Source organism: Crocodylus siamensis, chromosome 4 (assembly GCF_052110815.1).
Source record: "Crocodylus siamensis isolate JL-2025a chromosome 4, ASM5211081v1, whole genome shotgun sequence".
Classification (NCBI taxonomy): domain Eukaryota; kingdom Metazoa; phylum Chordata; order Crocodylia; family Crocodylidae; genus Crocodylus; species Crocodylus siamensis.
In genome coordinates this window covers 121,091,957-121,119,043 of record NC_143398.1, presented here as the reverse complement: position 1 = coordinate 121,119,043, position 27,087 = coordinate 121,091,957, and the positions used below count along the sequence as shown (strand labels likewise).

General features: G+C 43.1%; 2 protein-coding genes across 4 annotated transcripts in view; one reads left to right on the top strand and one right to left on the bottom strand.

Annotated features, from left to right (window-relative positions):
• The window catches only part of RECQL (RecQ like helicase), a 34,840-nt gene extending 25,882 nt beyond the window's left edge, over nt 1-8,958 (top strand). For 2 of the 3 annotated variants that reach the window (XR_016441874.1, XR_016441872.1), the window contains exon 16: nt 4,818-6,025. The gene's annotated coding sequence lies outside the window, so the exon portion shown is untranslated. Of the gene's footprint in view, nt 1-4,817; nt 6,026-8,741 lie in introns of those variants that run through there. The other variant, XR_016441873.1, reaches the window with a different exon arrangement.
• On the bottom strand, nt 51-25,104 carry PYROXD1 (pyridine nucleotide-disulphide oxidoreductase domain 1). The gene is made up of 12 exons (XM_090043582.1): nt 22,103-25,104; nt 15,914-15,994; nt 13,528-13,647; nt 11,358-11,486; nt 7,308-7,381; nt 6,873-7,033; nt 6,060-6,160; nt 4,578-4,707; nt 4,344-4,456; nt 2,709-2,831; nt 2,054-2,191; nt 51-1,575 (listed from the first exon to the last, which is right to left on the bottom strand). The coding sequence occupies exons 1-12, from the start codon at nt 22,178-22,180 to the stop codon at nt 1,327-1,329; spliced, it is 1,497 nt and encodes a 498-aa protein (XP_089899708.1). The 5' UTR covers nt 22,181-25,104; the 3' UTR covers nt 51-1,326.
• Between the last annotated feature and the right edge of the window lie 1,983 nt (nt 25,105-27,087).

The following is a 27,087-nucleotide window of genomic DNA, read 5'->3' as shown; positions in this document are numbered from 1 at the left end:
CCATCCAGAAGTATAAATCAAATTAGATATGTACTACATCAAGACACAAAAAACCCCCAAAGCTTCCATTTTATTATAGTAGTCTTAAAACAAGGCTAAGGTGTAGAATTTCACATAAAAATAACATGACATTTAAATTCCACTTCCACAGAAACTCAGTAAATTTTGTTCCAGATTAAACCATAAGTTAGCCTTCAGATTTAAGCTGTAATTACTCTAGCCTTTTTAAATAATTAGGCTAGAGTAATTTCCTTGGAGATGTCCTAATACAAACAAAGTGCTGCTGCAGTCCTAGAGTCTAATGAACTTGGGAAGAAAACTGCTGCTTTAGAAAGCAGCGTTTTAATGGAAAAATGCAAGTGTCATTTCAATAGCTTGTATTACAAAATACAGAGAAAAGATATTTAAGAGCAGCCTTAAGGTGCCTGTCTCTGGAAGACTGGCTGGTAATTTAAGCAATTAAGCAAGTGTTCAGTGTATTAAGATTTAACTTAACTTTCATTCTTACCTCATAATTAATAAGCCAGAATTTCTAAAATAGTGTTGAAACTCCAAAGAAATATCGGTTGCCCCAAAACATCTTTTGGGCCTTACCTTCTACACCAAAATTAGAAACTATTGCACGAGTGCAAATAATTCTGGAGGGGTTGGGTTGGATGCACGTACGCATGCCACAAAGAACTTAAAGTCCAGGGTATATGCTGCCTGAAGCGTAGATTCCATTTCTGGGAATACACTGATGAAAAGTTTTTTAATATCCAAAATGTCATGACATGGTAGCTATCAAATGTTTCAACCCAGAAGCCTCCTGCAGGGTATACTGTTAATGCAAGTCTTCCCAGTACCCTTTTTTTAGGAATTGGGATGTTAAGGCACAAGTCCAACTTGCTGAGACTTCTGATGGAACAAAACAGTATTGCCAAAACATGAGATTAGCTAGTTTGAAGGAGTTAACAGCCAACTGTCAAACACCTAAGATCATTCCACCCTGGGTGCCACAGTTCCAAGTACATTAACACTACTACATTTTCAGTTTTACAGAATAATCGTAACTCCTCATCTAATCTAACTCTTGCCTACATCAGACCAAGACATGGGTTTATCCCTGTATTTGTCCAGTATTTCTTTTTCTGCTTCTGCATTTCAGCACATTTCCCAACAATTAGCTGAGTAAGTGTCTGGAAATACCAGCAAAAGATCTTTCCAATGTGACTGCAGTTCTACCTGTTCCTTTTTTCAGGGATTTTCAGATATAATTTATATGCTGTTTAATACACCTCATTACTGAAGGTCAAAACCTTAATAATGGAGATTGATATTTTGGTTTCAGTCAAAGTAATCCTCTATGTCAACATTTGGATTCAGGAGATCTTCCCCATAGGCTGAAAGATCCATTTGATTCAAAATCAGATTTTCAAAGGTTTCTTCCAAGTCCGTTTCACCAATCAACACAGCTCCCATCATTCTTCCATTCTGCATCACCACTTTAACATACTCTTGTCCTTTGGTGCATCTCAGCATTAGTTCGTGGTCTGAACCCAGACCCTGAGCATTATATTTTCCCAAAAGCACCACCTAAAAAAGAAGAAAAAAAAAATGCATTGATTACAAGTTAACCACAATGGGTGTGAATATCCTCTTTGCTCCAAATACTGTAAAACTTCAAAAGGATTAAAGTTAAGGGAGGGCAGGCAGGGAACAATTCTCTGGGTAGACATCTACACACAATTCTCGTTACAATTTAATTGCAAACATTTCCGAAATGTTTCATAGCCTTCTGATTCATTTTGGAGCCTTCTATTTCAATTTGGATTCAGTGTTTTGAGCACTGAAACAAAGCAGCTGCTGAAATTTCACACAGCCTTATTGACTGGTTCAGTTTTAGAATTTATCCTTTACCCTAGGCAAAGCAGCAGTAAACAAAACAAATTATCAATATATGTAGGGCACTGTTATCTCCCCCACCATATTAGTCAATTAACTGATTTTTTTAATGGCTTGCTGTATTGAATCAACAGAAACCAACAATCTGCATTAGAATCTGTTCACTTACCTTGTAATTGAAAAATTTGGTAACATGGGCAAAGAGTTCAAAGCTGAAGTCCATTTCAATAGATTCCCCAAAAGAATCTGCTGCCATGCATCTTGCTGCATACCATCCCATCTGCCTAGCTTGGGTCCAAAGCCTCATCTGAAAATACAAGGTTATATGTGATGTAACAGTACATAACAAGTGTATTCACTATACCAAGAGACGTGAAATGATGTAGCCTTCTGCCACAAAGCTTATGACACTTGCCTTTATTGCTTAGCTCAGGGATGTTGAATTCATTTAGCCCTGTAGGATCCAGACCATGAGGCTTCTCATGGGCTGGATGACCCATCGCCAGCAGCAGGGGAAGAAGCAGCATTAATTCCCTGCTGGCACTAACAACACAGCAACTCTTTCAGCCACAGGTGTTAAGACCACCACCAAATTGTGCCCCCACTGGGAATCTCATCTTAGAAATTTGGTGCTGGGGTAGGCAGTGTTAACACTGGGATGCTGACACCACTGACACAACGGCTCCTACAGCTGCAGGGGTTAGTGGCACTATCACTTGGCTTATCTAAACCACATGTACACATATTAGATCTACTTAGATACCATGCCTTATAGATTTTGTATTGGATGGCTGATTAAAGCACACGCGTAGAATGCAATTTACCTGCTGCCACACACGACTAGGCTCCCATGATGCACTGCAGATGTCCCCTGCTGCATATATATCTGGTAGTGAAGTGTGCATATGCTCATCCACTTTAAGACCTCCATCTTCACCTAGAGCAAACTAATCAGTTGCACAGGTCAACAATGAAAGGGAAAAAGCAAACATTCACTAAACGACTGTTTCAAGCCATTCAAATTTCTCCTAGTTAATGGTCAGAGCAATTATTATTTTATCTCAAAGCTGTTTTTTGCGGCAAGCTACTGTTGCATTTCAACCACTCCATACAATGCATGTGTAGTTTTAAAGCTACATGAATAACATTTCATGCAGAAGAACTTCCTGGGAGCCATTTGACAAGAGATAGTGTTCAGAAGTCTTGAACAATGTGCGACACCCAACCTGCATATCTTTTGAAATGAGCTAACAGGTGAAAAGATCCAGGAAGCAAAGTAGACATGATCATTTAGTACTTTGCAATCCTAAACCTATAAAAAATTGAGATCAGCTCCAGAATGCACTAACTCACTGAATTCTAACTGCACCAAATGCAGGTCTGCATTTTTAAGTTATTGATTTCACATGGGGTTCTAACAAAAGGAATCTAGCTGATTCCCTTCCAGCCCTAAACTGTGAATCTGTGATTTCACAATATAATCAGCATGTAACAGTTGCTCCTACTAATTCAGAGAGTTTTGATTCAGGACCATTTGGATGATCTAACATATGCCTTAAGACTTCCCAGAATTCATCTCTCAGAGACCAGTATTCTACTTCACAAACAAAAGCTCTCCCCAAATACTCCTAACAGGGACATGTATAGGGTGCACTGTAATCTCACTGTCTGAAAGTAACCTTGAAAGTTAGAACTCACAAGTTTAATTTTCTATTTTCTGATGTTGTGTGTGACCCCAGCTAACTCACTAATGCTTTCTGCTCCATTCTATAAGTGAAGACTGGAGAAATCACCTGCTGCTTCCTTAGTAAGGAACATTAGGGGTGCATCTACATGTCGCTCTATGGTGATGTAGCAACATGCTACGTTGCCTTATGGCACGCTATGGCGAAGTAGTGATCATGTGGGTCTACATGCGATTGGCAGCTATGTCACCATGGCGGCATGCTCCCCTGGTATAGCACACCATTACAGCAACGTAGCAGCAAAATCTAACCGTGCACCGTGCAGACAGCACAGTATGGGAAGCTACTGTGCTGTGCTTTAGTACTTCCAAAAGGAAGCACTAAAGCATAGCACTGTAGCAACTTTGCCATACGGCAATGTAAATTACATATTGTCTACAGTAATGAATCTAAACTTGTCAAATAAACCAAATGCATGTACATCTATCCCTCAAAACAATAGCAGTTGGCTGGACATAAGGGACTTATGTCAATATGAAAGGGTCTGTGTCCCTGAGTGCATAAAAATGCATTTTTTCACTGCAATGGGTACTTTAGAAATACCAAATTTAAAGTATATAGCTCATTTAAAAATAATTTAACATGGAAAATTCTTACCTTTAAACATTTTAGCTATGAGGTATCATGTTAAATAGCTATCAAGATATATTTTCTTTAGAAGTGTATTTTAAAATAAAAATATGATTTAAAAAGCAATAATTGAATCATCCTTACATCATTACCATCCAGAAATGGTTTAACATTTGGCACAACTCCTGTTGCACTGACAATGAAATCACAGCCATATATCTTCCCATTAGTTAATTCTACGTAGACAGGCCACAGTGCTGAAAAAAAGGGAAAATTCTGACCTGAGAATGTAACCAATAAGAATTTAAATAGGACATGAAATACACAAGAAGCAAAAGTTATCTTTCAAATTCCTAGGTTATTCCTGGCAAAAATTACCTCTGTCTGGTTGTGCATTCTGCTTTTCTTTAGGAAAAGACAGAGAGGCCTGCTGCAATGGTATAAATTCTTGCTGGAGGTATATTCTCTTTATTTCACACAACGTCTCAATGTGAACTTTGTGAGAAAACTAAATAAAAATAATAGACATTCACATTAAATAGAAACACTGGTGATAACAGTATGAACATGGCATATTAACTGGGTTCTATTTCTGTTTGTTTGTGTCCTCTGATGTAGATTATACCTTAAAAAACCTACCTACTGTTCCAGCAACTAGCTTAGTCTATGACAAACATTTTAACTAAACCAGTCTTCATTTGCTGGTAATGCACTCAAGTGATGCTTAATTGTCTGGAGAGGAATGCAGAGCTTTTAAAAGCCAGTAAGTATGATGAATTCAATTATACTATGCTTCAGAATTGTTAGTAAATTTGCACCATTTTTATTAAACAAACTGTAACAAGTTAAATTTGTGTTTCTTTGTAATTATATTAATTTCAGATTTGTGTTTCAAGTGTTAACAGAGAGAAGGAACACAATATTAAGCCCTTTCCATTGGCCCAGATTTAACCTCTTTTTATTCTAAACTCAATTTAGGATGTCTACATTTGGCATCAGCAACATAGGTCATGAAATAATGCCATTGTTTCTTTCAATTACTTTGTGGTTCAGTCTGTTCAGTTGAGTTATTTGCTATCTGTTCTATAAAGACACATTTTAACAGACTGTATCTTTATCAGCAACAGCCTGTCCAGTATTTGAAACCTCCTTTGATTACTTTTGAAAGATTAGTATTACTGCAGAACCCTGTGTATGAAAGGCAGGCTATGTTTCAGTCATAATGCTTGTAATGTTTGAATCGACACTGAGTACATCACATTTGTGCTTTGGTTTCATCAAAAAATCTTAGTTGCAAGATTATAAATTTGTCAATGGCATATTCATTCAATGAAAAATCTGAAGAAACTAATTTTGGTAATTGTGTGATGTGCATAAATCCTTTAATTCTTGCTATTTAATGATATCCTAATGATGTTTACATTTTAGTTTAAAAAAAAAATAACAGTTTTTGCTACTTCAGTTTGTTCAGTTGCTTATCTTTATTTCCTTCAACTTTAATGGTGTAAACCAGGGGTGTTAAACTCATCTGGCCCTACAGTAGTGGTGCCAGACTGGCTGGAGCAGGCATGGTGCATGTCCCAGAGTGCCGGGCGCAGGTGCTATGTGGTGTGTCCTGGGCCCTAACCATGGGGCCAATCTGGGTGAATTTGGATCCAGGGGCAACACTGGGGACCAGATAATGAGGCTCCATGGGCCATATATTTGACACCCCTGGTATAAACCTATGGCAAGGACAGAATCACCTCATGTACATTTTGGTTCTATTTCTCAAAACACTGACTGAAGCATTTTACTATCAGTGCATTCCCATGTACTTACAGTAGCAGATAAAAAAGATTGTTGAGATGATAAGCCTACCTCTTTAGTCCCTTTAAGATGTAAGCCCTCATGCCAATCAGGGCCTAAGGCACTGCCAAATCTGTCAGCTGCTGTGTCACTTCTTTCTTCCTTCTCACTTCCTGATGTGAAGATGAAGAAAATTCAGACTCACGCTGCAGGGAAGTTAGTTACTGTTATAAGACCCTGTAACCCCAAGAATACTGAATCTGACTAGAGGGCTGGAAGGGTGGAAAACAATAGTTAACAGGGTAAAACATACGATTATTTCTGATGCATCATATGCAAGTTTATGCACTTGACAGCACTTTTTCTATATCGTCTGCAGTTAATGTGAAAGCCTATCTGGTTTAAAAAGGCACAAGGCACAAGACAGCAATTCAGCAGCTTAAAAGTCACCCAGCAAAACCTTACTCATATGAATCAATAAGGCTAGTCAAGTTAAAAAATAAATAAAAGTTGTGGGGTTTGGACCTAACACAGAATGATTATTATTGTCTAAATTGATACTGCCAGGGAATTTAGACAGCTATCAAAATATAAAGTGAAGAGAAAACAGTGGGAAAGGACACAGCTGTTAACACTTCTAATTTTTACAGATCCATACTGCACACGTACTGCACATGTTCATAAATTTATAATTTAATGGTAAAATAATTAAGCACTGATTTTCTTTATGAGGGTGCACTACTTAAAACAGTTAAACTTTCCTGATTATTTTCAATTTGGATCATTTAGGGTTTACCCTGTATTTTGGAAATTGATGTAAAGTTTGTTGCCCACTGAGGTGCAAAAGGACTAAAATAAGAACTAATTTTACCACTTGTTCTGTACCTCCAGTTGTATATTTGGTTCTTTTACATGCAGTTGCAGTCTCTGGCTTCTCAGCAGATAGCTTTGGAATCAGAAATTCAGCAGCACCCGCATCAAAGAAAGTATTTCCAATTGCTTTGTCTTTGATGGCCCAAATTACTTCACACCCTTCAATTTCATACCTGGAAAGCACATTTAAACAATGGATAAAATGCCAGGTTGCCATCTCCATTTGTGAATAAGGGAGGGAGGAAGGAAGCTTTCTTTGCAAAAGCTGGAAACTACATGAACTACACCAGGGATAGTCATTTTACTTCCATTTATGCTATTCAGAATGGCAAACATCTTTGACACCCCCAAAATACACATACACACAAATTCATGCACACTAGGTCTGCAGCCCAATTGTTCAAGTCTACACACACATCTCTCCATAAAAGTAAGTGATTTACTTACACTAATTCAAGGGCGATGCCACCATTTCCTACAACTACTATTCTTTTTGCTTTGGCCAGATGTTTCTGAAATTCCTACATTAAAAAAAATAAAAAAATTAAAGTACTTTTGTCTTGACAAATGTATGAAATCTCTATAATTAAATTCACAATTAGTGAACTTCAGATTAAAAGAAATAAAGCAGGCATGGGTGAAATGGTAGATCCAGCCAGCAGCCCCTGCCCACATTGCTGGGGCTGGTCTCCATGGAGACCCCAGCTGCAGCTGCACTGTGATAGCACAAGGCTGAGGTTGCCTTGGAGACCAGCCCCAACTGCATTGGCAAGGCGCGTGGCAGTGCGGGGAACTGCTCCAGAGCCACTGGGATCTTGCAGCAGGGGCAGGGCAGAGCTGCAATCTGCAGCCTGCACACTCTGGGCAGGGGTGCACGCTGCAGATCATGACTCTGTCCTGGACCCACACGAAGCTGTCCGTGCCACATGATCCCAGTGGCTCTGGGGCAGCCACCTACCCCACCCTGCCAGCCTGACTGGAGCTGGTCTCCATGGCAGTGGAGCCATGCAGTGCAGCTGTGGCTGGGGTCTCCATGGAGACTGACACCAGCCGTGCAGGCAAGGATTGCTGGGAAATGGAGTGCACTGCCAATTGGATCTGGCCCATGGGCTGGACTTTGCCTGCCCCGGTGTACTGATAGCCATAGCATAGTGGACAAGACAGCAGGAAAATCTTGTGCTGTTGCTGCCTATCTTGTGCATTTTCAATTTGGCCCCTTTCACCAGAATAAAATAAAGCATCATTTTGCTTATTCTAAGGATTCTCACATTAAGAATGTATTTGCACATCTATTTAAAAGCATTATTTTTAAGAATAGCATGTCAGAGCTACTACTCTGCTTCCAAAGCCTAACCCTAACATTAAACCTATCCTTATCTATCCATGCCTTATCTAACTAGAAATGTCCATAGCCCTAACTAACAAGGATTGTAATTTGTGCAAAACCCTGCCAAAGAGCATGTGTTTTGGGGAGTGGAAAGGGGGTGCCATTGAATGCTGAGGAGGGGGAAGAGGGCAAGAGTCTTACCTGCCCTAAGGGCTCACAAGTCCCTGGCTGCTGCAGCTGTGGCATGATCTGCCTATCTCAGCTGTTGGAGCTGCTGCAGCTGTCATGACATAGACTCCTGGGGGCAGAGGCCACCATTCAGAGGAAGGGCACGCCGAAGTGCTCTGGGTTAGAATACAAGGAAGTCGAGGGGAAAGAGACTTAATGGTGGGGGTCTACTACAGACCACCCAACCGAGGGGAAGAGCTAAACCAGGAATTCTTAAGTGAGCTCATGGAGGTAGTTAGGTCAAAGAACATGGTCATCATGGGTGACCTGAACTTTCCAAACATCTGCTGGGAAGAGCAGTCAGCCAGGTCTGACTCCTCACATAGGTTCCAAGCCGAGATACAGGACCTCCATCTAACCCAGGAGGAGCACAGCCCACCAGGGGAGATGCCTTGTTGGACCTGGTCCTGGCCAAGGGCAACGACCTGGTGAAGGGGCAATGATCATCGCCTGCTGGAATTCACCATCTAGCGCAAGGTGGCAAAGGCCTGCAGCAAGGCAGCAGCCCTGGACTTCAGGAGGGCGGACTTCAATGAGGTAAGGAGGCACTGAGATCCTGGAGGGGAGAGGAGTCAGAGGTCCAAGAAGAGTGGTTGTTCCTTAAGGAGATGATGCTTCAAGCCCAAAGGGAGGTAATCCCAATGCGGATCAAAGCGGGCAAGAAGGCACAAAAGTCTCCATGGCTCACCAAAAGCACACGGGAACGTCTCCTGGCTAAAAGGGAGGTGTATACCCAATGAAAGGGTGGGGCCATCACTAGAGAGAACTATATCGCGGTTGCTCGGGGCTGCAGGGGGGCAGTCAGGAAGGCCAAGGTGGAGATGGAACTGGATCAAGGACAACAAGTAGTCCTTTTTTAAATACGTAGGGAGTAAAAAGAAGGTACCGGCTAATGTGGGGCCTCTGCAAGACACGCTAGGAAATCTGGTTGTCACACCAGACAACAAAGCTAACCTATTTAACGATTTCTTTGCCTCCACTTTCCTGAGCAGGGACCAGGTCACCCCCATCATCAGGACCTCAATAGGCCCCAGGGGAGGTGCACCCAGACCTAGGGTCAGTGAGAATCTAGTCAGGGAACTTCTGGAGGGACTGGATGTATTTAAATCAGCAGGTCCTGACAATCTCCACCCCAGAGTGCTGAGGGAATTAGCTGAAGTCATTGCGGGACCACTGGCACAGCTTTACAAGCACTCGTGGTGCTCTGGTGTGCTGCCAGAGGACTGGAAGAGGGCCAGTGTGGTTCCCATTTTCAAAAAAGGGAGGAAGGAGGGCCCAGGAAACTATAGGCCAGTTAGTCTTACTTTAATCCTGGGTAAGCTTTTTGAGAGAATTATCCTGGCACATGTCCACAAGGGGCGAGCAGGGAAAATTATGCTTAAGGGCATCCAACTCAGGTTCATTAGAGGCAGGTCCTGTCAGACCAACCTGGTGGCCTTCTACAGCCAGGTCACCAAATCCTTAGATGCAGAGGTAGCAGTGGATGTAGTCTTTCTGGACTTTAGGAAGGCCTTCAACACTGTCTCTCACCCGCTTCTCATTAAAAAACTAGGGGACTGTGGTGTCAACACCTACACAGTCAAATGGGTCACTAATTGGGTGGAGGGCCGCACCCAGAGAGTGGTGGTGGACAGGTCATTTTTGACCTAGAGGGATGTGGGCAGTGGGGTCCCCCAGGGCACAGTCCTCATGCCTGCAATGTTCAACATCTTCATCAGCAACTTGGACGAGGGGGTAAAAAGCACCCTGTTCAAATTTGCAAACAACACTAAGATGTGGGGGGAAGTGGGCATGCTAGAAGGGAGGAATAGGCTGCAATCAGACCTAGACGGGTTACAGGGGTGGGCAGATGAGAACAGGATGGGTTTCAACACTGACAAGTGCAAGGTGCTGCACCTGGGGAGGAAGAACCAGCAGCATACCTACAGGCTGGGGAACTCCCTTCTCGTCAGTGCAGAGGCAGAAAAGGATCTCAGAGTCATTATTGATGCCAAAATGAATATGGGCCAACAGTGTGGGGACGTGGTCAGGAAGGCCAACCACACCTTGTCATGCATCCACAGATGCATTTCAGGCAGGTCCAAGGATGTGATCCTACCCCTCTATGCGACATTGGTCAGGCCACAGTTGGAGTACTGCATCCAGTTCTGGGTGCCGCACTTCAGGAGGGACGTGGACAACAAGGAGAGGGTCCAGAGAAGGGCCACTCGCATGATCAGGGGACAGCAGGGTAGGCCCTATGGGAAATGGCTAAGGGACCTGAACCTGTTCAGCCTCCACAAGAGAAGGCTGAGGGGGGATCTACAAACTAGTCAGAAGGGAACAGCAGGCATTGGGGGAGTCCCTGTTTCCCCGAGCAATCCCAGGAGTGACAAGAAATAACAGTCACAAGCTGGCAGAGGGTAGATTTTAGCTAGATATCAGGAGGCACTACTTCATGGTCAGGGCGCCTAGGATCTGAAACCAACTTCCAAGAGAAGTGGTGCTGGCTCCTACCCTGGGGGTCTTTAAGAGGAGGCTAGATGAACACCTTGCTGGGATTGTTTGACCCCAGTACTCTTTCCTGCTATGGCAGGGGGTTGGATTGATGATCTGCTTAGGTCCCTTCTGACCCTACAAACTATGAAACTATGAATTCTCATGCCTCTGCTAAGTCACCAGCCAGGGCTAGTGCCCCACTAGCCCACCCCATGTTAAGCTAGTAGAAAAGTAATATTAGGTGTTGAATATATCCTGTTTCTCCATCTCATGCCATCTGACCTCAGTCCTTTTCCTGCCTGGGGCAGGGGGTCAGGATACAATGATCCTTCAGGGTCCCTTCTGACTCTACAATCTATGAATCTATGCCAAAGCTATAATTATATTATGAACACAATTAACCACATATTCAGACTTAGGATGCAAAATATTAAGATGTTTATTAAAGCTCAAAGTTAGCTTACCTGAGCACTGTCAGTATCCCGGATTCCTAGTATATATGGGTTTCCTTCAAAGATTAACTTAGGTTTTGCTCCAGCACATAGGCAGAGTTTTTCATATCCATATTCCTTGCCATCTTCTGTAAACATTTTCTGTTAAAAGATTTAAGATAAAACCCGCCCCCACAAAAACAGGTAAGCTAAGAAACCCGAAGTATACTTAAGTTCTGAGTACATTACAGGTACCCAAAGCTGAACCTGGCTATTAAAAGGAAGACAAAAATAAATTAAGCAAATCCTTATTTTTTCACTGATTAAAAAGTTACCTTTTTATACTATGCTCCCCTCATCACCTAAACCAGTGATTCTCAACCAGGGTGCCACTAGACCCTTTAAAGAGTGTTGGTGTGTGAGGAAGGAGACAAAAAGGTAAGATCCTTGCCTGGCTGATCCTTTACCTCCTCTGCCTAGTCCCTCTTCAAGCAAGTAAACACTGTAATATAAAATGTGGCTTTTGAAATAGGTTGCTACTCAAATCCCAAAGGTTATGGAGGTCTGCCTTGTGTCCACTGAAAAGTTCCTTGAGTCCAAAAAGGTTGAGAATCACTGACCTAAATATATAATTATGTACATATAAATTCAATAAAGGATGCAAGATAAAATATAAAGCTCACCTCTGGATGGCACCCTATACACTGTAAGTGGGAAAGGAAGAGTAAGGTTTGTATATGAGAACAAACTAAAGAAGGTTGCTTTATGCCCAAAAGCTTGTCAAATTTCTCCCCCAACTATACAGCTGGTCCAATAAAAGATCAAAGACCCTCACCTCTTGTACATTTCCTGGACCACCAAGGATATGCCAATACTCTAACCCAATTAGACTATTTTTTCTCTAATTTGGCAATTCTACTTGCTTTGTTTGTTAAGTGCTATTCTATCTATTTACATATTTTGTAGAATGGAAGTCTGTCATTAATGTACATAGGTAATAATATTGTATTTATGAAGAACTCTGTTAAGCCAGCCTTGGGTCTGGAGAGTTTGTTTGTGAATCTCAGTTCACAACTATGTTCTATCTTTAGAAGTTCTAAAAGATATGAGTCCCCATATTATGAATGCAACCCCATGTAATTTCACATATGACAAACTAAAGGGCTGAGCCAAAACTTATTTAAATCAGTGCAAAGGCTCTGATTCACTTCAATCCTTCAGCTCAGATGCTGAAAGACACAGATCAGAGAAACTGTCCATGCTACATTTTTTGCTCTATACCCCTCAAGCCAGATGGGTTGCATGGAGCCAGGCCATGGGCTGAATTAATGTCCTGGGCCCCAGGTACCATGCGCAGAGCGTTCTGACCCAGCAGATCCAGCACATAGACATGTAGCCTGTGTGTCAGCTCCAAAACCCACAGGTAATACCATGAGCCAGATGATAGGGCTCTGTGGGCCAGATCTATATTTTTGACACCGCTGATCTAGACTAAAGAAGAAAGGAGCCACATCATGCTGCTACAAGTGAAATGCAGCATTTTCTCCTCTCCCTTCTAGGTGTGCCTACATTATGGTAGTTCTGTATAGGAGAATGTTTATAGAAGTCTTTGGGATGAAAGGTGATGTACTAAGGGCCTCCCAGGCACATCCCTAAAACCAAAACAACATGCAAATAATGCTTTGTACTCAAGAACATATTATTGTACCAAAAATGCATAGTATGTGCACAACTGTGGAATTCTTCATCCTTACCACAACAATCCTAATTAAAGTTTTACGGGATACATAATTTAGTGGATACATAAACAAGAAAACCCAGAATTGGACCTGAACAAAATCATCCAACTCTCTTTAATATGAGACATAAAGAGGATTAAACAGAGAAAGCACACCATATTTTTGCTAATGGAAAAGGAATGGAAATGTGTTCCAAAAAGATTTTTTATAATAAAGTGATATGGTTATTACTATTTTTTAAATCTCTTTGACCAAAATCTGAGAGGTCACAGAAATCTCCCATTAATGATTTAAAAACTCTTCTGGAATCTAAACTCTACAAATATCTGGTTTCACAATCAACTCTTAGAATTTTATTGCAATTTTCATTGCACAAATCACCTCTTCTCTCTTATACCTTCTATGAGGGCAAAACTATTCATTTTCAAAATGTACATGAAATCAGAAAGAAAAGTTTCATTTACATGTTCCTTGCTTTTTAGCTGTGTGATTCCAGACTCTATAACTTTAATATTGGGATACCGTTTTTCTAACACAGAGCTCGGTTGTTCTTCAACATCAAATTCCTCGAGTGTTTTGGAGACCTGTAACAAAACAACAAGCAGATTATGTACGCTTTAAAAACCTTTCTTTGGTAAGGTTTATCATCAAACCTATTAATTGCTAAATAGATGTGTGGGGAGCTAGGACTAGAAGAGGAGAAACTAAGACTAGAAGCTCATAAGGGAAATGGAGGTAGGGGCAAGACTTGAAGCTAATTAGCTGACAGAGGCAAGAGACAGAAAAGTCTGCTTAGAGGAGGAGCTGAAAAAGGGGGAGATGGGCTGGCTGCCAAGGAAATAGAGACTAGGAACTACTTGGTGTAGATAGGAAATGGAAACAGAGAGATGGGAAACAGATCTGACAAGGAACTATACTGAGGGAAGAAGCACTGAAACTGACTGGGCAAAGTTACCTGGTCAAGAACCAGAGAATTAAGATGAGCCTAGATGTAAAGCCAGGACGTGAACTGGGAATAGCTGGGACAGGAAACTGGGATGAAATGCTTGGGGACTGGAAAATAGGGGTGTGGAGGAAAAAAGAATAGGATTAGCTAGGTAGTGGTGTAGAAGGGACAGGACTGAGACAGGGTGGAAAAGTCTACTCCTACCAGAGGACACTCTCCAAAGCCTGAAACGAAATTCAAAGTTCCAGAGTTTTACCATTCTTCCACCACCAACTAATATCTATGAAATCCCCTGACAAAGTGCATGTCTCGTTCTCTTCTACTGCTGGTCTATATAAAGGATGAAAACCTACTACTGCCATCAGTTACTCCATTAATTGAGTGGTAGAGGTCTGTACAGTTAATGTAAATGTTACTATCTTGTTGATGACTGGCTGGTAGGCGTCAATGTAGTTAACATATTGAAATTTCCATTTTTTCAGTTTGCTTTAAAATAAAAAAGGAAACTATATACAAAGAGTTCCAACAAAACGTTAAAAGTTGCCAAGTCAAAAGATAGGAAAAGCAAGAATGTCTTTGCAGAAGCTGGAAAGTGCGTAGTGTAAGATTCACAGAATTATAGGAAAACAGATGCTTTCCTGTTTAACACAGTTGAATCTGCTTTGGTGAACCTTATCTCTGCCTTACACTTCCTTTGTGATAATAAGTCCCTTGAAAGAAAAAGCGTTCATTAATGGTGTGTTCCTCATTTTCTGGCTGCCTGATATGAGACCTCAGGGTCCAATCTGCAGGTGTGCCCGGTACTCACAGCTACAACCTAACGATTGTGCTTGGAACATACCAAGTACTATATCATTAATTAGACTGCACTGCCCACTTTCTGAACTTAATCTCCCTGCACCTCACTTTATGGGAAGGTTAAATTTTGTGAAACACTTCAGCATGTGGCCTCGTGCCTTATTTATGCAAGCTAGTCATACCCTGCTCTAAAGACACAATTATTCATTTCCTTCTCAGCTTTTCTATGGGCCTCATCATTATTGTGTCAATGAAGATAAAATACTGAATAGGTACTTATAACTAGGGACCTACTCAAATCATAATTTTGCAGATTTTTCAGAAACCACAAAATCAGGCATTGTCCAGAAAGTCTGAAAAAAACCCTTAATATAAAATGTGGGCTTTCCCAGTGGGTGCCAGGAGTGCTCCTGGTTGTTGCTGTAGTCCAGCCCAGCCCAGCTGGCTGCTGGGGGAGAAGGAGCCGCCACTGCAAAGGGAAGCAGCCAAGATAGTGGCTGCCTCTGACAGGCTGAGAGGGTTGCCTGTTGCGCAGCCCTGCCACCAATTAGTGGTGAGGAACAGGACCACACGATGGTCAGTCCTCTCACAGCAGGGCCACTGGGGCCCCTTGGCAAATCAGAGGCGGGAGGGGGACAGCATCATACGCCTGTAAAAATGGGGGCTGATCCTGCGATCAGCCCGTGAAATTGGCTGCCTGCCATTGATTTTGGTAGGTCCCTACTTATTACATGAGACTTTCCATATAACCATTGTAATGGGACTATGGATTAGCAAAAAGAACATTTTTGTAAACTGATTTAGTTCATATACTAAAAAGCCTCAACTACAGCATTTCAATTAGCAAACTTGTGAAAATGGTTAACATTAGGGCTTACATTAACATATATTATATGTAACAATCCAATTTAACTTTTTTAATTCATGAGTAAAATAACTACTTAACTAAGGCATTATTTCCTATCAACACTGTAAATTGTAGTCCCAACACAAGCCAACACATGCCCATCTGCATTTTTTTTTTGTGGCCAAGTTATCTCTTCTGACAGAATGCTGCAGTAACTTTTCTTGATACCTACACAGAAAAAAATTTAAGTCTCTCTTACCTGTTTGAAATTTGTTACTGCTTTTATGACTGGGGAGGCTGTTATTAAGAGAATATCTTCTAATGGGAATTCCACAGACAGCTGGTAAAGAAGCAGAGATCTTGATGAGTGAATATAATTGTCAGTAGAATTTGACAATAACAATAGTTTTAACTCCTAAACCCAATAAGCTGTATTGGCACATTTAATATATTAGTCCCTGCAGAAGCTCAGCAAAATGACTGAATATTGCTGCCAGTTTATAGAAGACTAAATTTTCCCAGAGTGAGTTAGAAGTCAATGGAAGTGAACCTAATTCCCAAATCCAAGACTATAATTTATTTATACAGATATTTCTGTATCCTGGCACAGTTACCTAAGCCACAGACCATCTTTCACAATAACATAACAGTCAAATAGAAAGATGAAACATCCCTCCATTATCAAAAGAATCCCTACTGCTTCATGTCCAACTATTATATGGCAGCAGCAGCAGCTAAAACATTAAATTAGCACTAAAGATATAGTCCCCATATTAGTCCATTTGGGATAGGGGAAAGAATGAATCACTGGTGTACCAGTGTAAATAAATTACAGCCTATGACTGAGTACAGATTACAGTGGACAGTCTAATAATCTGTTCAAAAAATAGCCGTCCAGAACTTTAGTACTAGGTTTCCCGGGAAATACCTCTCTCTTGTTTTGTACTTCAGTAGCCAAATAATACAATTACAGATACGGTTTAAATTTGCATATAACATAAGCTTCACGAAATACCACCTTTACATAAGCGAACAGGAAACGCACACATAATTTATATATTACACACATGGAAACATATATAATACACATACGTGTACAAATGCACATACATTTTTAAACAGGACTTTTACGATGGGAGTAAATAAATCTGTGTGCATTAACCTGAAATTGTCAAATTCTAATTTGATGACAAAAGTGTGCTGTGATGAGAATATTGTTAATATCAGAGACAGACTTGTTTGTGCAACGAAGTTCCCTCTGATGGTAATGAGGAGACCAAGTGTTCACATTTCTTGTCTTCTAAATACAATATATACATTCTCATTCAGTAATAAGGTTACTTAATCAGATAAAGCCAAGAACCTCAGCTTAGATAAAGGTATCAAATTCATCTAGCCCCTCAGGACAGATGAGGGTCTTCAGGCTGGTATGCACGCCAGATTGGGCTGTGTTGGATCCAGCATGCAGAGCCAGTTTAATGGGACGCTGTGTGCAGTGTGCTTCCCGTGCCAGCCCCACTCCAGGCTTTGTGCTACAGGTGGCACACAGGTTGGACCCAGAGTTGTGGGCTCTGCCCATGACACACAAGGCCAGCACAGGGAGTGCACTGCATGCAGTGCTCCACTAGACTTCCCTGCACACTGGCTGTGGGGCTGACCTGGATCAGTCCAGTAGGGTGTCGCATGCAGCATATGCCCTAGCCTGGCTTCAGGTGCCACGTGCAGGGCAAGCCTCAGAACAGGGCTGGTGCGTGCTACATGTGGTGTGTGAGCTGGACCCAGCTCGTCAGGTGGTATACATGGTACAGGGGCTAGCATGAGGCATGCACTGCATGCAGCACCCAGTCCTGCTGGATGAGCCTTGTGCACTGGCTTTGGCGCGGCTTAGTCTGGACCGGCTCCAGAGCCAGCACTTAGAGTTGGTCTGGCATGGGCGCCATATGCAGTGTACACCTTGTGGCGGCCCTCTGGGTCGCATGCAGTGCTTGTGACACCGCGCTCAACCTGCATGCCAGACCGGCTCTGCACACCAGTTGGTCTGAGACCTGTAGGCCAGTGCGCATGGCTCCATGGGCCAGATCCAGCTCAGAGGCCATACGTTTGACACCCCTAGCCTAGAAGATAGCTATGGAAATACTCATGACCACAATCCAGCCATCTTTAGGAGTGAGCAGAGAACTTATCCAAAGTCCCTAGCATCCAGGTCTTTGACATCCCAAGATCCACTCTTACTCTTAGCACTGTTCTGCCACTCAGAATGACTAAACCATTTTAGTCATCGTACTTCTAAGCCCCTATGAGCCATATTCATTCTTCAGAGCCAGGGACAGAATCCATTATGCTGAAGCTGAGTAGTCAACAATTGCATAAGCCACTGGAAAAGCATATGTCAAATACGTCTCTAGTCTAGAAAGGAGCATTTACACCTGTAATTTAAATAGAAAAGACCTAAGCCAGGAATCTGAATCTGAAGCTGAGTGGGTTCAAATTCTGCTGCTGATCAAGCCAGGGGAACAAAAAAGTGTGGTCAAAAGTGATTTGTAAAGTAAAGCAGAATAAAATTTTTAACCAGGTTACGTATTTAAAAATTAATGTAATCCATAGGTGACTGGTAGTGGGGGCACATGCCCCTGCCCTGAGATTGGCTGCCACTGCTGCTTCTGCAGGTATTTGCCACTCACCACTCCACCACTGATGCTGCTGCCCACAAACTGTGTCCCCCACCAGTCTCAGGAGGCACCAGTCACCCATGGTATAATCTGTATGTTATAATATGAAACTAAGAAGGCTATCTCCCATTTTACACAGAACATTTATGCTTCATATTGGCAGGGAAGGTTCTTATCAACAGAGAAAAATTAGAGCAACAGCTGATCTGTTGGTGCAAGGTGGACATCTACCCCCTACTCTAGTTGCTTCAGCTGCATCCAATTTCTAAACTCTATAAGAGGCTGTGGAATGTTTGGGGAAGTAAATGAATATACAATACACACCCAACTTCATCAAATTTACATTCTAATGCAAAATCTTAACAATGCTCACATGCTTTTGTCAGTTACAATGCACAAGTCTCCTTCATTTGATGATGATGATGCTAAATGTTCCTTGTAATTTTTATTGCATAATTATTGTTAATGATTCTGACATTTCAAACAAACAGAAAAAATATAACACCTATTAAAATGAGGAAAAACTGTGCTTATACTCATTTAAAGTTGGAAATATAGTGAAAGTCATTAGGCCTGTTTGAACCAGTTATTAGTTCAGGTGCTGTGATTTCTGCCAGTATCATGAAAGAGACTATAATGACATAAAACAGGGTTGTCCAGTGTCTAAGTGCCTGGGGGCTGCATGAACCCGGGGGCTGAATGTTACATGGGCCACACCAGGCAAGGCACAAGCCATGGACTGCATGCCATACAGCCCCTTCCTTTATCCCAACCTCTGCACTGTGCGCCCGCATGGGCATCCCCTCCACTACTGCACTGTGTACCCCCAACAACCAGTGCACCTTGTGGGTATGATTCCCCATGCAGCCTCAGGCTCACCCTCAACTCCCCATGCAGCACATTGCACTGTCCTACCCCCTCAGGCAAAGGGAGGAAAGGGAAGATGGAGGACAGAGGAGGAACCTGGAGCCTCTAGGTGCTGTGGACGGAGTCCAGGAGCCACAACTTAACATCTTGTGGTCTGAATGAGGGCTGCCCCGATTAAAAAAAAAAAAAAGATGGTATGTATGGTAGAAAACCGTAAGTCTTGATACAGGGGTGTAGGTTGTAGCTGTGTTGGTCTAAGGCAGGGGTAAAATTTGGCCCAGGGGCTGGATACGGCCCACCAGGCCATTCTGTCTGGCCTGCAGGGCCCCTAAAAAATTTAGAAAATTAAAATTTATCTGCCCTGGGCTGCCTGTCATGTGGTCCTCGATGGCTTGCCAAAACTCAGTAAGCAGTCCTCTCCCCCAAATAACTGCCCGCCCCTGGTCTCAGGACATAGGCAGACAATGTTCTTTGGGTGAATCTGATCTCTTTTATTAGACCAACTTAAACAGTTGGGAAAAAAAGAGACTTCCTCAGCTTGACACACGGTTTTTAAACCCAAAAGCTTGCTAAAAATGTTTTTCCCAACTATTTAAGTTGGTCTAATAAAAGATATCAGATTCACCTGAAGAACCTTGTCTACAAATCTTTATATGAATTTTTAAAAGTAGGATAAATGCTAATTTTAGTAATTCAACTTGGAGTCTGCTTAAAAGCTCATGATGCTCTCAGATGGAGGGAATTACATTTACAATGATAAAATAGTACAACCCTGCATCCACTACAGAGCAGCCACCTCTGAAATAGAATCATGGTGTTGCAGTGTTGTGCAAAGCCACACCTCAACAAATGAAGGATACTGTCTGTTAAGCTGTATCTCCTTTTCAGTGGGCATGTCTACCTGTGCTATTAGTGTGCAGCAATAACCTCCAGCACATATTGTGCTGGAGTTTATTGCTCCCTGGGCACTGCGTTTACATGTGTGCCTGGGACTGCAACACGTTGAGCCAGGTTGGAGCAACACTGGCCGGCAGGGGGCCTGGCTGGTAGGGGGTCAGCCTGCCAGCCGAGGACTGCTCTAACCTAGCTCAGCGTGCTGCGAAAGAGCTGGCTTGGGGCATGGGGGTGCTCCAGTGCAGGGCTAGTTGGCAGGCAGCCCTTGTGCAAGCCACATCAGTCTCTACACATGCAGCGCTTGCAGAGTTAAAAACTGTAGCAGGATAGTGCTGAGCAAGTTCAAGCCTGTTTTACCTTGAAGGATATTCAAAAAAGCACTGGATCTCAAAACAAACACATCTGAGAACTAACAAATCAGCCATTGCTACAGGTGGTAAACATGGGGTTTTTCAGACTTGAGGCAGCCCTTGTAAAACACTAGCTTATTTTTTACTCTGTTTTTGCCTTCAGAAAAATAACAGAGCAGCTTTTCTGCTAAGAAGACAGGAAGACTGCTACTAGGGACTACTCTTGGAAACCTCTGGGTTTTCTCTACTGAATCATGTGTGTAAAGGGAACTGTGCTAGCACAGCACAGCACCCCTGAAAGGCTCTCGCACCCCCAGCTGAAAACTGGTTAACTGCACGTGCCATCTGTCACGACTGCCATGAACATGCAGCGGCAGGGCCCCCCACATTCATGGCCCTTAGATTGTAGTTGTAGCCATGTTGGTCTAACACAGGCAGGCAAGGTTATTTGGGTAGATGTGATATGAATTTCAGACATTAGGGCTGGAAGGAACCTTAGGAGATCCGAGACCAGCCCTCTGCCCTAAGGGCAAGAAGTCAGCTGGTGTAAAAGGATGCCAGCAAAATAAGCATCCAAACGCTTCTTAAAGGAGTCCAGAGTAGGTGCTTGTACCTATAAGCATGATGCGTTTTTTTTCCCCCTCCCAAGGTAGAGTACTTTACAATTATCGGTATTGAATGTCATCAGGTTTGTATCCACCCACTTTTTCAGCCTATCCAAGTCAGCCTGGATCACCAACCTATCCTCCGGTCTGGACATTCTGCCCCAAAGTTGGGTGTTGTCAGCAAACTTGGCCAGTCCACTTCTGACACCTATATCCACATCATTGATATCTTTTATTTGACCAACTAAATTGGTGGAAAAATTGGTTCTTTACAAGCTTTTGGGTATAAACACCTTTTGTCAGGCATACATAGGGAGAGTGCAAACTCTGGGCATTTATACATGTACCTTCCTCTGCTCTGATGTGCCAGAAATCCAGTGGGCTGAAGCAGACTTGATTAATCTGAGTCTGCAGAGCACAAGCCAACGTGCCCAATGCTGTGCTGCACACATTTGTATAAATGGTGAAATGCATGTCAGCACACAGCAAATGGTGCTGGTGTGCTTTTGAACAAATATCACCTTTGATGTGCTTTAGTTCAAAAATGCATTGTTGCCATTTTCTGCACGCTGACACGCATTTTGCCGTTTATACAAATGCATCCAATGCAGCATTGGGTGCTTTAAAAGCCTACGTTGTCACGTGCACGTGTACAAACGCCCTCTGAGCCTGAAGAAGGTGTTCTTGTCCTAATGCTTGCAAAGGACATTTTTTCCAACTATGTAGTTGGTTTAATAAAAAAATACCACATCCCCCAAAGAGCCTGGCCTGCCCTCAGACTGGTACTGCGACCCCTCTGCCAGTGGGAGCGCGCAGCCGGCCGGCTTATCCCTGGGACGACTGTCAATGAACCTGAATGAGCCGCCCGCGGAGCTGGGGGGCTGCGCGAGCACAAGCCACCAGGCACCTGCGCGGAGCGGAGCCTCTCCAGCCACGACGCCCTACCCGGCCTGCGCCTGCCTCCGTGCAGCCAACGCCCGGCCCCGCCCCGCCTACCCGCACGGTGGGAAGGGGCTGCAGCGCCTGCGCATGAAGCGTGAGAGGGGCGGGGGGGAGCACGTACCCTCTCGGCGCACGTGACGCCTGCGATCCCGCCTCCCACCACCGCAAAGCGGCTCCGCGCCGCCGGGGCAACCGCCATCTCTGCGCTCTCGGCTGGGAAGGAAGCGGCACCGGGCAGGGGAGTAAAGAGGAGGGGAGCCCGACCACAAGCTTCCGGGCCGGGGTTTCGCCAGCAGCCAAACGATCGGGGCCTACGGTGCGCGGTTCAGCCCAATCCTCTTCCCTTCGCGTTGCGTTCGGGAGGCGGCCCCGCCCCGCGTTGCATCGTGTAGGCCCCCCCCTTACCCTTTGGCCAGGCGGGAGCGGCCCGGGGAGCCCTGGGCTCGGGTGACCCCAGGACCTTGGGGCAGTGTTGCTAGGGGGCGATAATTTCAACCTCTGTACGATGTACAATCAATAATAGCAAAAGTGTTCAAAACAATATTTTTTGAGGCGGCTCATTGATGCAGCATATGCAAAACCCAAGTCACTCTCAGAATGTTTGCACCCGCTTTTGGGTTTGCTGTCAGCACTTTCTGAGAGCCGCTTGCCTCAAAATAAACGTTTCAACCTTGGGTGATCCAGTTCTCGCTGTCGAGTTACAGTGAGCAATAGAAAGTAAATAAAAGGTTTACTCACATATTGAAATGCATGGTTTTTCAGCATACAATAGTTTTTCAGCAGATACAATATGTTTGAGCTCCCAGTAAGATAAGGTAAAGCTGCCAGGTCTTAAATCTGAAATTAAGTGTGGGAGGCTGCAAGCGAGAGAGGAACAGTGAGGAAAAAAGCCTTCCTGAGACCCAGCTGGCTTCCCTGTCAGCTTCCACTGCCTGCCACCGTGTGATACAGGATGCTGGGCTGGATGGACCTAGGGGCTGACCCAGTCAATTGCAGTTCTTAGGATTGCATTTATTTGCCAAGAAATGGAGCAGCTCCCCTGAGACCAGGCCCCCCCAATCTGCTGCTCACCCCCAAGGGAACAGAGCAGCTCCCCCACTGTCCAAGTCTCCCTGCTGAGCACAAATGGTGCCACAGAAGCCAAGCTGCCAAGCTGCAACATCCATCACGCAGGTGGGGGGACGTGGTGTCTCCTCTGTCTCGGCGGGAAACAGCCCAGTGACCTGCACGGGGTGTTTTTGTTACCTCGGTGGTGCTTTCCTTTTCCCAGAAGTCAGCAAAAGGCAGCCGGGTTATGTAACCACCCGGTCAGTCAGTAAACAGCTCTCAGCTCCTCCGTGGGGTTTGTCAAGGGGCCTTGAAGACACAATAATATAAAAAGTGAGATACAATAAATAAAGGCACGACTTGAAAAATAGCTCGGTTAGATGCAAAGATCAGTAAGATACGAGAAGATAAATAAGATGGAAAAACAAGGTTCGTTGACGCTGTAATAGCCAGTGAAGAGATCAAGAGCATTTCAGTGTAACACTGAGAGAAATGTACTTGCAGCAGAACACGTTCCCCATCCTTGGAACAGGACTGCACGGAGTACTTCGTTTTTGTTTGGTGTGTAGCGCTAGACAGCCAGAGAAATCTTTGGTTTTCAAGAGATCGCTTTTTGGCCTAGTCTGCTGAAGGCTGGCATCTTCAAAATCGCTGTGTTTATTTTTAAGGAAACTTGTTTGTGGCCCTGTTTACAACAAAGCACATATAGAGATTAAATCTCCAGGGAAAAGAAACCCTTCCTAATTGCAAGAATAGTAAGATGGTGAAACCAGCTGCGCAAGGAAGTTGTGGGCTATCCTAAATTCTATCCTTAATATCTATTGTGGCCATCATTTATTACAATGAAGGTGGGGCGGGGGGCAGCTCTTGGTAGGCATGCTACAAATTAAGCTGTGCAGCCTCCTTGAGTGCCACTTGAATTGCTTTCCCTGCCAATCTGTTGCTCTGCTTTCTGCTCCCTGACCTGTGCAATGTTCTTTATGTTACCCTGCTTTCTGCTCCATGTCCTGTGCTTCCTGCCCTATGCTGCTCTGCTTTCCATTCCCTGCCCTATCTGCCCTGTGCTGCCTGCTTCCTCCCCAGTCTACTGCATGTCACACATGCAGGCTGCCTTATACCACATGTGGCACACATGCAGCGGATTGGCCACCCCTGGTTTTGCACATTTAAAACTCTCTCAGTGTGTTGTTTTGTCTGTGCCTGTGGCCCCACGAAGGTACAGTTATCTACTGAACTGCATCCCAATGAAGCATGATTTTACATTTAACTTTTTTGTGAGCTTGCATATGAAACGTGTGACCAAAATGTTAGATATTACTAAATCATTGTCATCCATCTTCCCTGGTGGCACTATCCTCTTTTCTATTCGGCATCTTCTGTGCTTTTAGCTAGCTGCTGTGGCCCTTTCACAGATGGCAATTTGTGTTTTGGCAGTTCAGTTACTGAGTTCAGTTGCAGAGAGCTGTCAAAAGTGTATGGGTCTGCTTGTGCCCTGGGGCTTGATGGTGCCCTGCTTCTGATGGCTGCTGTCTACCACCAGAAGGTTCTGCCCTCAGAGGTAAGTGAGTAGGGAGACAGGACAGAAAGGGGATTTCTGGACCATCAAGTTTGATTCCCTGTGTTCCCATTTGCCAAAAGTACCCACACGATAGTCACTCTGAGCTTTTTCCAGTACCACAGCCACCAAGTACCCGTGAAGGCAAAAAAATCCTCTAACAAATCACAGGTAAAGAGCAGAAGACAAAAAGGCACCACCAGTGTTTTGCAACTGTAATGGTATGGAATTTGTCAGGTTAGTGTGCACTCAGATGATATACCTTGAGAGAGAAAAAATGCACTGCTACAACATGAGCATGTTTCAGCATGTTTGAAAAATCTAGTGTAGACAAGGCATGTAGCTTTTAACACAACAAGCCTAAAGGGTGCCTACGTTTTAATTTAACCACCTCGATATATGCTGTTTCCTGTTTTTCAGATGTATTACTTAATGTGTTAGCTGATAGATTCTAACATTGCACCTTTAAATCCTAATCTAGATAAGGCCCTTAGCAGTCTCTTCTCCCCAGCAGAATATCTCCACCCTGACAGAGTTATTGATACATGTATTTCATATCCTAGATGCTGAAACCATTTAGCAAGTGCTGTATTTTCAGACATCCACCAAGATGAGAAAATCAATCCTAGTTTTGGAAGCAGTGACTCCCTGATGATTGTTAGTAATAGATTTTTTTTTGGTTTTATTTTGTCTTGTGTAAGAAGTAACTTTTCCCCCCAGCGCTGAATGTAATTTCACAGTTCACAGGCTATTGCTGAACATTTTGGTTATCAACTAAATGCTATTCTTCACACGCAGCTTGTTCTACAGTAACTACCTGAGTGAATGACCTGACCTAAATAATGCAAGAAATTGGATAGACTTGCGTCATCAGATATAAATATACCTTCCAAGTTTTTATCAATGACATATGACAGCAAAATGAATTGAGACATTTTCCTTTCTCTTTTAGTTTGGTGCATTTGCTCATGCATATGAACTCTGTTCCATTACTGTCACCATTCATAAAACTATTTGGGCAAGGACTTTACTAAATGTGTAGGGGCAAATTCAGACCTGATGGAAATAGATTCAACTCTATGGGATGGAGTTGCACATGCTTATACTACAGAAGAGTCTGGCCCGTAATCAACCACTGACTTGAAAGATGAATGTATCTCTGTAAACACATTTTCATATTAACATCATTGTATTTAAATGTTGTTTTTTTCAGAACTTTATTTAAGATATTTTATGGGTTCTGCTTCAGTATCAGTGACTGAATCCAAAGAAAATGAATGAATTCCTACTACCCCCTTCCTGCTTCCACCTGGGGGGCGGATGGAGGCTTATGACAGCAAATGACACCTTGCAAGAAGTTGTTGTAGAAGGGGAATGTTTCTGAGGATCATTGTGCCATTGGGCACTGAGTCTGTCAGTGTTCAAGTAAGGCTTTGGTTTATTGGTGTGATCTGACTTTAGTAGTGTCAGGTAATCAGTTGCATAACAAGGAGTGGGTGACTGGGGCACTAGCCCCCGGTATCTACTTGAACGGGATGCAAGAATAGTAGCTGCTGCCTCAGCTGGGCCAGCCACTGCTGCTGCTGCACCTGGCATATCTTGGCTCGAACACATACATTATTCAGGTGGTGAACTGGGGAGATCCATAAAGACAAATGGTGATAAAATTTACTTCAACGTAGTACAGAATGGCCTATTTCTCAGGAAAGAATTGTTGGCAGATAATTCCTTTGGCCCTCCTGAAATCCTGTATCATATGCTAAAATGGATTAAACTCAGAGACACCCTTGAACCAAGTGTAATACAATTCTTTAATGCTACAATCTCTGAATACAGTTGTGAAATCTTTTTATTGCAGGATCAAAGCGTTTCAATTGGTTTAGATTCTCTATGGTTGTGAAGGAGTTTGCAAGATTTGTCCCTCCAAAAAGAAGCAATATGTTACTCATAAATAACAAATAGCAATAACATAAATAACAAATCCACATCCCGCTCACAATAACAAAATCATAGCACCATATAATCATAGCATCATGTACTTTCTGTCTTGCTCACTCCACCTTTCTTTCTTTAGGCAAATAGGGAATCCGGTCAGCTACTGAAGGCAATGAGAAAAGCAAGATCTGCTCTCCATTTTGGAGTGCTAAAAGGACCTGAAATGTAGCTAATATTTGAGTAGTTTATGGAAAGTAACCCAATAAGTAATAAAGACATAAAAACAGCATACAGTTTCCCATAAACTGAGTGACATTAAAGCTTCCAAGAAGAAATTCCTTGTCAGTTAGTCCTTGGATCACATAAAAGATAGTGGATGTAATTTTATCAGGATGGCTAATGTGGGCAAAATAGATGAAGTTGTTCTTGGCTATTTATTAGTCTGCCTAGAGTTGCTCTTATTAGCCTTCCTAGACTTGCTGATTTTCTGTACCGCATTTTCAATGCTCTGTTAAACACTTACATGTCTGAGTTTGTTTTGATGTGCTTTGCAGCAAGATAACTGCTGG

What these genes read in the sequence shown, in the direction of transcription:
- PYROXD1 (XM_090043582.1), bottom strand. Translation starts at nt 22,180, where the DNA reads ATGGCGGTTGCCCCGGCGGCGCGGAGCCGCTTTGCGGTGGTGGGAGGC. An exon ending in GGCATCGCCCTTGAATTAGT is followed by an intron (nt 7,034 to 7,307) that starts GTAAGTAAATCA and finishes TGTGCTTTCCAG; the next exon opens with GTATGAAATTGAAGGGTGTG. An exon ending in CCAAATTTTTCAATTACAAG is followed by an intron (nt 1,576 to 2,053) that starts GTAAGTGAACAG and finishes CTTCTTTTTTAG; the next exon opens with GTGGTGCTTTTGGGAAAATA.